The sequence below is a fragment of the Pyxicephalus adspersus genome, chromosome 4, assembly GCF_032062135.1.
Source record: "Pyxicephalus adspersus chromosome 4, UCB_Pads_2.0, whole genome shotgun sequence".
NCBI classification, from domain to species: Eukaryota; Metazoa; Chordata; class Amphibia; order Anura; family Pyxicephalidae; genus Pyxicephalus; species Pyxicephalus adspersus.
This window is the reverse complement of record NC_092861.1, coordinates 4,207,868-4,218,244: the sequence shown is the minus strand read 5'-3', so window position 1 is coordinate 4,218,244 and position 10,377 is coordinate 4,207,868. Positions and strand designations below refer to the sequence as shown.

At 37.4% G+C, this 10,377-nt stretch overlaps 2 protein-coding genes across 2 annotated transcripts in view; one reads left to right on the top strand and one right to left on the bottom strand.

Annotated features, from left to right (window-relative positions):
• The window catches only part of LOC140327980 (uncharacterized), a 648,380-nt gene that overhangs the window by 199,082 nt on the left and 438,921 nt on the right, over positions 1–10,377 (bottom strand). The window lies entirely within an intron of this gene.
• On the top strand, positions 1,476–3,076 carry LOC140327984 (uncharacterized). Its single transcript, XM_072407247.1, has one exon. The coding sequence runs from the start codon at positions 1,559–1,561 to the stop codon at positions 2,417–2,419; it is 861 nt and encodes a 286-aa protein (XP_072263348.1). The 5' UTR covers positions 1,476–1,558; the 3' UTR covers positions 2,420–3,076.

Here is a 10,377-nt window from a genome sequence, read left to right as displayed (position 1 = left end):
ATGGCCTTTCTCTGTTCCTATAGTCGGTCCAACATTTGGAGGGTGGAATTCCATCTTCCTGATGAAGAGGTATTTTGAAACTCATTGAGGTGGCATTTACTGTGACATATTATAACAGAGAGGGTTATGATTATGAACAGTTTTGTTTTCCTTTTTCCTTATGAAATGGATGAAAAGGTTGGATAATTGTCTGTGTATTGTATGTGTATTAACAATTCTAAAGTATGTTTGCATATTTATATGTTTTAAAGAAAGTTGTATGTAACATATTGAGATCCTATAGTGTTGACCACAGGAAAATCCCAAATGTTGCAAGTTTTCTTTTTATTGTTAAATTTAAAGGGCTGTGATCTTGTAGCCAATATTTACTTATTCTACTAAACCAATTGTCATGCTATTTTTAGTTTGCATTTTACATTCCCACCCAGTAAAAAAATGCTAATGATTTTGAATGCTAGGTGAGACAAAGAATGGTCACACTGCCCAGTAATGTTTTAGAAACACACCCTTTTGTTAGGTAGATTACACCTATTAGCAATTCTAAAGCATCCTTATGTTGGTGGATGGTTGGGAATTGTATTTAAGGAAAAACACAGCTCAGCTAGTCACTAGAATCACAGACAGATCAGGAGAACAAAGTTTTGCAGATCCATCTCTATGCTCCACCATTCCAGGTATTTTTACATTTTTTATAACTACACACGTTTTGGTATATGTTAAAATATTTTTTGTTACCTTAATGAATTTTTTTTTGTTTGTTTAGTCCTAAAGCCAGTGTTTTTCAACCAGGGTTAAAAAAACTATGTGTTAAGGTAACACATATTCCATTTTCTGTAGAATACATTCAGAGAGAATTATAATTTTAGGAGAGGTATTTGCTGGAATAACAGAGAACTCCCAGATCTGCTCCACCTTTCCAGGTGTTTATACTTTGTCTAATTGCACAACTATGTTATTTGTTATATATTTTTTTGGTTACCTTGCAAATGTATTTTCATTTTTACCATTTTTTACTGGTTTACTTGTTGTCTGTGGTAACAATGATTAATCTTTCTGTGTAATACATTTAGTGAGAATTTTCAACTTAGGACAGGTAGATCGTTATTTGCTAGATTTTAATTTTAAATTAGATCAATTTTAAACATGAAACAAAAAACTGGAATCCAGGTAGATAAATAATGTTAGTTAAAATAACGTTTTTTTTCAGCTATCACTGCACTACAAACTATTCTGAGTGACTGATGATTACAGGAAGAAAAAAATCAATAGTTGAACTCAAACCTAAATGAACTTACGAAGCAGGCTATAAGTAGGTTTAAAAAAGCATTTGTCATTTACAATCACTCAGCAGTATGCTGTTAGTCAAAAAAAGGTTTTTTATTATTTATACTTCCAAAGGGCTCAAAAATTAATATCTGATTTCAGTTTTCTGGTAAAACTAAGATGTTAAATAAACTTGTATTTTTTATTTTCAACAGGGGAAGAAATACGATGAACTGATCATTCAATACCCAGTGTGAAAATATTTTATAGCTAAGCAAATCTTCATAAACATACAATGAGTCAAGTTGGAAAGAAGCTGAATCAGTGTCCCGAGTGCCAGAAAAGTTTTATCTCTAAGTCAAAACTCAGTGTTCACCTAAGGATTCACACAGGAGAGAAGCCATTTCAATGTTCAGAATGTGGCAAGTGCTTTTCACAAGTTTTTATTCTTGCTCAACACATGAAAATTCACACAGGGGAAAAACCATTTAAATGTTCAGAATGTGACAAATGCTTCACAAGAAAATATTATCTTTCTGAACACCTAAGGAATCACACAGGGGTGAAACCGTTTACATGTTCAGAATGTGACAAGTGCTTTTCTCAACATTCTTATCTTACTAGGCACCAGAGGATTCACACAGCAGAGAAACCATTTCAATGTTCAGAATGTAACAAGTGTTTCTCTAGAAGTGATATTCTTATTGCACACCAGAGGATCCACACAGAAGAAAAACCATTTCAATGTTCAGAATGTGACAAGTGCTTCTCACAAAGTTCTAATCTTAGTGAACATCTGAAGACTCATACAGGAGAGAAACCATTTCAATGTTCAGAATGTAACAAGTGTTTTGCACACAATTCTAATCTTACTAAACACATGAAGACTCATACAGGAGAGAAACCATTTCAATGTTCAGAATGTGACAAGTGCTTTTCGCAACAATCGCATCTTGCTAACCACCAAAGAATTCACACAGCAGAGAAACCTTTTATGTGTGCAGAATGTGGCAAGTGGTTCACACAAAGTGCTAATCTTATTAGGCACCAGAAGACTCACACAGGTGAGAAACCATTTAGATGTATGGAATGTTACAAGTGTTTCTTGAACAGATCTAATCTTACTAAACACCAAAAGACTCACAAAGAAAAATAAAACATTTAAATATATAGAATGTGACAAGTGCCTCTCAGAATGTTCTAGACTTATTAACTAAGACAGTTAGTTAGATAGTTAGTTAGATAAACAGATAATTCACACAGGAGAACAAACAAAAATAATTTAAACAGTCAGAATTGTGCTTCTCACAAATTTCTATTCTAGCTCAACACAAGAGAGTTTTACATAGAAAGAAAGCTTTTTAAATGTTGCAAATGTTAGTGGGCAAAAAAACACTCATGCATATATGGCTGGATTAAAGAACCACACACATTTAGACTTTTTAAAGAAAATCTTATGCATGATTTAAGATGACTTGGAGTGAAGCTTTCTTGGAAACAGAAAAGAGAGTAAACAAGTTCTTTGAGATTTGTGAGTCTTTCATAGATACTTTGCCTCTACAGATGTAGCAGATTATCAATAAAATATTTCATTAGACTTCTTTATATGTTCTGAAATTGCTTGCTAATAATTATCCAGTTCATGTAAGTGTAATAAATGAGAATTGATAATGTACACAGTACAATGCTCCTTTCACAGAACTGACTGATATTACCATACTTTCTTTGTTTTTTTGCATGCATTTTTTATTGTACTTTGATTTTTTACCTAAATTCTTGCATCTTGTAATAAAAAAAAAAAAATAAACGTAAATGTTATGAAGTGTCAAATGCCTCTCAATAGGATTTTCTTGTTACTCAACTAGAGAATTTACACAATTATCAGGCCATGTAAAACGATTTCTTTTAATAATCAAATATGAGACATTTGCATTGAAACATATTCCATCACTCTTAGCTCCTCATACATTTATTTTGGCAAAAAAACTTGCCTAATAGTCTTTAAAATGATCAGAACTTATTTGTATGATTCAATCACAATAAACATTGATGGGATCATCTAATAACAGGACAGTTTAGGTGAGTTTGAGTTAAACACTCTTCTAATATCTGAAACCCACCTGATAGCTTTAAATGACTTCATATTTGGGTGTTGCTGTGCAATGGTGGCGTGAGCAGCGTCTTACAGGAGCTCCCCACTGGCCCTGGCTCATTCTCAGACACAAATGATTGAACCCTGCTTACCACAAGTGGATCTTTAATGCCCAAGTCCAAGAAGCCAAGTCCAAGAGCAAGGATTGGACGAGCACGTCTGCTGCACTATTTTCCCACTGACATGCAGGATTCTGCCTCTGCACATAATAAATATTATACTCATACTAATATGTTATACTGTAAAATAAATGTTCATGAAAGACAATGTACTGCTTATACACAAAGAAATCCACTGTATTGCATTCAATATAGTTATTTTGTATTTGAATGCAATACAAATAAATCTAAATTCCCACCGAACCGAACATCCTGAGGAAGCATGAAGACGGGGATCTCAGAGAAGGACACCTGCGGATCAGGTAAGGCTCTATTTTCTATTGTTTACTATTGTTTTAGCTACCCGGAGTGTGGCTTGCGGTTACCGCAAGCATCTTCTTTTTTAAATACACAATTGGGGTTACTGTTCAGGGGGTTAAAAGATACACTAAGACTCAGCCTAAAAAAATATAGGACTGCCTAAATCGAGGGGTGGCAAAGCTTTTCCAGACCTATTGCTATACCAACAGGCAATACACCTAGCTAGGATTTTAAACTGGTGCAGAAATAAGCACACAAATCTGTGGGTCCAGTTAAAGAGACTATAACAGGGACACCCATGGAGATATTGGCACGGGCCCCCCGACAGTTCAATCTCCTCTATTGAAGCACCCATTGATAGGTGCCAGGCTCTCAATAATAAACACTTTCCAAGTTCAGTCCATAAGGATATATCCATCGGCTCTATCTCCCAATATCACTCATCAGAATTTCCCCTCTGGAATTGCATATACATTATTTCAATCTTGGTTACAACAGGGACTTTTTAGGCCACATCATTTCATAGATGAAGGGAATCGGATACCTGTCAAAACTTTGCAGACAACTAAGGGACATGGCGCAACATGCAACTCAAAATTTACTCTGGTAATTACCACACCCGATACAATTTGTGAAGACCTTTGCTACCTGTTGAAAGTGTATGCAAGACCATTGGTCCACTAAGAGGAACATTATCCTATGCATACCAAACCCTTCTAAGAACACCATCACATAATAAACCACCACAATTTCTGGACAAATTGGAGAAGGACCTGGGCTTCACATTTACTGACTCACAACAGAACCTATGATACTCTTTAGATTTAAAGCAGCTATAACCAACAAATACCAAGAAACCAATTATAAAATGTTACCACAATGGAACAAGACACCTACAAAGCTGGCAAAGATCTTCCATGAGGCAGACCCAACCTGTTGAGGTACTATGCTGCACCAGGCACACTGCTCCACATCTTCTGGGAATGCTCAGTACTAAGCACTTTTTGGAACAATCTGGTGGCTATAATACTTAAACTAACATAGTTTATTATCTGTGGGAGACCTAAGCTAGCTCTTCTGCATGTAACAAAGTTTACCCAGAAACGATACAAATAAATCCTGTTACGCCACCCATTGAATGCTGCAATGGCATTTATACCAGCCGGATGGAAAACAGATACAGTATCTCCCCAACTACTGGCAATGGCTGCGACGAGTGACATACATTTATGCTATGGAAGAAATGATAGTGAGAAAAGAAACACAGAGAAATTCATGCAAACAGGGTTTTACTGGATACAGTTCTACACTACAACAGAATACAGCTCATTATTGTCACAGCAGGCTGCCCGTGACATACTACAGATACATCCCATGTAGTCAGTTGGCCGCTGCCTATCTGCCTCATCGTCCATCCTCTCACAGGTTTGCCCTCTGCACTCATGTTCCACTGCCATGGCTGCTGGGGGTGGCAGGAGCAGCACCAGCTCCATGAGCAGCAGCCTGAGTCTAGAGTCGCTGATGAGCAGCTTTCTTTACCTGCATAGTGAAGAAACTACTAACCAGCAGCTAGACATAGAGCAGAACCTGAACCAGCAGGTGGTGGCATACATGGAGTGCACCCTGCCAGCTGTCATTGAAGATCTGCTGGACTACTGGGCAGCCAACTGGCCGAGTTTGCCCTGGAAAAGCTGTCCTGCCCGGCCAGTAGTGTGGCATCAGAGTGGGTGTTTAGTGCGGCGGAGGCCATATTTACCCAAGAAGAACTGGCCTGTCCACCCAAAATGTGGAGAGACTGACCTTTGTCAAGATGAATCAGGCGTAGATCAGGCAGGATTTCCACCCACCAATGCCTGATGCATCTGATTAGATGATCCATGCCGCCTCACCCAAACCTTGACAAAAGAGAAAGTGAATAAATTCGGATCGAAGCAAATCTTTTTTGAAAATTCGGCAAACCAGCCGGATTAAAGGTATCCCACAGATATTAAATAAACCCCCCCCCACACCTAGACCACCATTACATTGACCCCTGGCTTACAAACGTATCTGACTGCCTTTCTAACAACTTGTAGCCTACCGATGCACCTACCTTTCTAACCATATCAAGGCTACTAATGGAATTTGACCTTTCCAATCACACCTGGCCTACCATCGCACCTTTATGCTCTTTGTTCCGTATCTGACCTACCAATGCTGCTGGTTGCCATTCCTGACATCTGCCCTACCAATACACCTCCCCGCATTCCTTGCATTCTAAGTTCGGGTTTCCTAGCTGACAGGTGAAGGCGATGGGGAGGAAGGCAGTGAGGCCTCTGTAAATTGGAAGGTGAAGTTACAGAAGACCCACTGTAAGTCAAGTTGCAAGTCGATGGATAAAATGTATCAGGTTTATTAGGTGACATATAAGTTATCATTGCGTAACATCAACTCATTCTTATCTTTCAACCACTTTAGGTTTATACACTAATTTGTGTATGTTTATTTTTCTTTATCATATACAAATGTTAAACACTTCACAAACATGTAAATGTGTCTATTAAGAAAATGAATATTAATATGGTGATAATTAGAACTGTTTTCATTGCAATATAAATTTCCGTAGGAAATAATATTAGGTATTTTATTATATAGCATACCATTTCTCTTAATGTCCCCCTGATAAAGCCTTATGATGAAATGCCTTAGGACCGAGACCTATTGCAGATTTATAAATTATGATTTAGTTCTGCCTTTCGTTAGAAATTTCATAACTTCACAAGTAGATGTATGTCTAACTTAACTGCATATTTGCATTTCTTGTTGTGTATGTTTACTATTATGAAGTAAACTCTTTGTGTCTTATGCCTCAAAATCACTTTCTCATCGTCCTTTTGGTTTCAACCATACTTTCTTTAGGGGGTATGAAAAACTGATTCATGTATATTTTTTTTTCTAAATTAGGGATGGACATAGACAGAGATAAAACCCATGCAGAGAGATATCCCCTACAAAACACTACCATACCCAGTAACATTTTTAAGGGAAACCTCGCAGCTAAGAGTATGCTATGGAAAGGATGGAAGCTAATAGTGGGCTCAGAATTACCATAAAATATAACAGAATTAGAAATCACAGCCCTCACATTTGACATTAATAAAACAGAATAGGCACACAGACATATAAGGTCTCATTATTATGATTTATTAAAGCTTTCCAAGACTTGAAAAGTTAGACTGTCATAGGAGAATTTGCATGATCCAGCAAACCTGGAATGGATCTGGTACAGAACTGAAACGTTTTCCAAATAATACCAAATGTCTTTGAAGAAATCCATTCCGAGTTTGCTGGATTATTACTGAATGTAAAATTTGTAGGATAAGATAAATAGAGCTTTACTTGCACTTATGTAATAGGATAAGATAGTATTAGACTTGCACTGAGAGGCCCAGACATTCATTGCTATGCTGAAGCAAAATGAAACAAGATATAAAACTATTATTGCCTATTGATAAAGCAGTGAATCTGACATTCTCCATATTTAGCCTTCCTATACTAAAAAAGTTGTTCACATTTTTATCTAGTTCGTTCAGTTACAAACGAGTCAACTGAACCAACTATAGAGCAATGTCCAGGAACTTTTCCATTGAGAAAGCAGTCAGTTCCACAACAGACAACTCTAAAAAAAACGATAGAAGCAACCATAAATGTTTGAGTCCGGTGATAGGTGTCCGTACTTTTGGTTATATTTCTAGAATTGTTCATTCTTCTAATGTGGTTGCAAAACAAATAAATAGGATGAGCTGAAGGTATGAACACCATTAGATCTAGTAGAATATTCCACACTAACCTAAAAAATGATACCTTCTTTTTCATTTTTTTTTAACTAAAGTAACAGATCCGACAAAAGTTTAATATAAATAACAGCAAAGTAAGTGGATGAATGGGCTAAAGACAGTATAAGAGATACAATAATCAGGTAAAAGACTCTTCTTGATATGAGGGCCTTCAGACATAAGAAGAAGACATTGTGAGAGATCTTAAAGTACAAGAAGGTGAAGAGTAGGGTCGATAACCAGATGTTAAAAAGTATTCCAATGGAGATGATGATTTAGTCCGCATCTGTCATTGATCGTTCCCTCCCCCAGCTAGTAAATCAATCTGATGATAGTCTTTCTCTGTATAATTAGATGGAAAAGTAATTTCCCTGAATTTATAATGCAAATGGTAGTGGAAACCCATTGGTTGTACTGATCATTATACAAATAAAGAAGATGAGAGTAAATCTGACACTTGCAAAAAACCTGTTAGTGTTGGTACAAGTTTCTGGAACACCAGATGGAAAAAAATGAGGTTTATTTAAGGCATTGAGATTAAGGGGAAATGTAACATTTATGTATAGAGAGAAAGATTTAGTTTACAAGTTTTTTGTTTCTATACTTTATAAAGTTTTGAAGACCAACAAACTGAAACTAAAAATTAGGAGCTTCTAAGATGGCCGCATTAGACTTGAGCTCCGCTAGTGGCGATTAAAGACAATATCCAAGCCGGCTGACAACTTATCCCGCTTTGGAGACATATGAGAACCTGACAGTTGCATGGAGAAGATAAATCCATTTGCTTCTTTTCGAAAAATGCAACAATCCCAATCGGATTGCTCCTCCAGTACCTGTTCTAGAGCCAGGAATCTTTGCTCCTCAGTATTGAAGTTGTGTCTTGTTGCTATGTGATGACATAAATGAGTGACTATCTTTCAATTTGTTATGGCATATATAGGTGATAGGGTGAAATGGAAGCCAGTGTAGAGATCTGCATGGATATGCAGTGGAAGAGGGTGGATGAGCCTGGCTGCAGCATTCATAACAGATTGTAGAGGAGAGAGTCAGGTTAGTGGAATAACAGAGAGGAGGATGTTTCAGTAGTCCAGACGAGAGATGATAAGAGCATGTACAAGGAGTTTGGTGGTCTCAGAGGACTGGTAGGGGCGGATTTTGGAAATGTTGCGTAGGTTAAAGTGGCAGGACCTGGAAATGTTCTGAAAAGGGGGGGTAAATGAGAAGGCAGAGTCACAGGTAACACCAAGACAATGTGCCTGAGGGAAGGGCCGAATAACAGTGTTGTTAAGAGTTAGATATATGTCAGTGGGAGATGCGGAATTTGAGGGGGGTGATGATGAGTTCTGTTTTATCCAGGTTGAGTTTCAAAAATCGGTCAGACATCCATGATGAGATGGCTGACAGGCAGTGTATGACCTTATCCAGGACCGAGGGAGACAGGTCAGGGGAGGACAATTTAAGTGTCGTCAGCACTACCGAGAGAGGAGGTGTACAACAGTGTCAAAAGAAGAGGAAAGACCAAGGAGAAGGAGCAAGAGCAAGAGCAAGAAAAAGTTACCTTGAGACTTAGCTCTAATGGGGTCATTGGCCACTTTAGTAAGGGCTGTTTCAGTGGAATAGGCAGCTCTAAAACCAGACTGGAGGGGGTCAAGAAGAGAGTTTGTGCTCAGGTAATGGGTGAGTCGTTTGTAGACAAGGCGTTCAAGAAGTTTGGAGACATATGGGAGAAGGGGGAAAGGACGGTAGTTAGAAGGTAGGGAGGGGTCCAGTGAGGGTTTCGTTAGGATAGGGAGAATTATGGCATGTTTAAAAGCTGAGGAGTATTTACCAGTGTTCCCCGCCGTAGACCTTTAGAGTAACCGTAAACCGTTAAATCTTGGTTGATATAGATTTCTATATTCAAGAATGGGAGGGAGACACTACTCTATTGTATGGTAAACTTCACATTAAAATTAATGATACACAATTTATTAAAGAGTTCTAACAATAGGGTCTCAAAGCCCTCCCATAGCATGTGGACATCATCAATGTACCTCCGCCATAGCAAACCATGACTGAGAGGCCCTCCTTATTCTTTTCCAAGCCCCCAGTTACAGGTTGGCAAAGGTTGGGGCTCAACAATTCCCCATTGCCACCCCCTGTGCCTGGAGGTAAGTGTCTATACCGAAAATGAAGGCATTCTGGTGAGTATATATTTTAAAGGATCTAAAGCAAATTAATTCTGATTAGATCGCTTATGGCTCATTGCACTTTACTGAAATTCCCTAATCACTGGTAATCCTTTATCATGATGGATGCTCGAGTAAAGTGCTTCAATATCCCGTGCAAAATCTAGATATCTGGCAACAGAGATTATACTAATCTGTGTTGCTACATTTCATACTTTGCTTACCATTTAGCACAAAATCTGCTTTTGTTTTTTAAACTTTGATTGTTTCAATGTCCATTTTGCATTTAAGAAGCCAATGTTATTGCTATGTTATTGTGTTTGTAGCCATATTATTTCATTCCAATATTATGTCATTATTACCAACTTGAAATGTTTGTTCGGCATAAAATTTTTCTGAACTTTTTTACTTTTTATGGAAGTGTGGGTTACATGTGTTGGGTGTTTTTTTTTTTTTTTATTTTGTCATGCAAATTTAGTGGTATCTGTGTGGTCTCTATATTTTAATGTGACCTTTTAGAAAATGTGTTTATTTTGAAAATTTGTTTAAAAAAATTGTAG

Coding starts and splice junctions, on each gene's coding strand:
- LOC140327984 (XM_072407247.1), top strand. CDS start 1,559: ATGAGTCAAGTTGGAAAGAAGCTGAATCAGTGTCCCGAGTGCCAGAAA.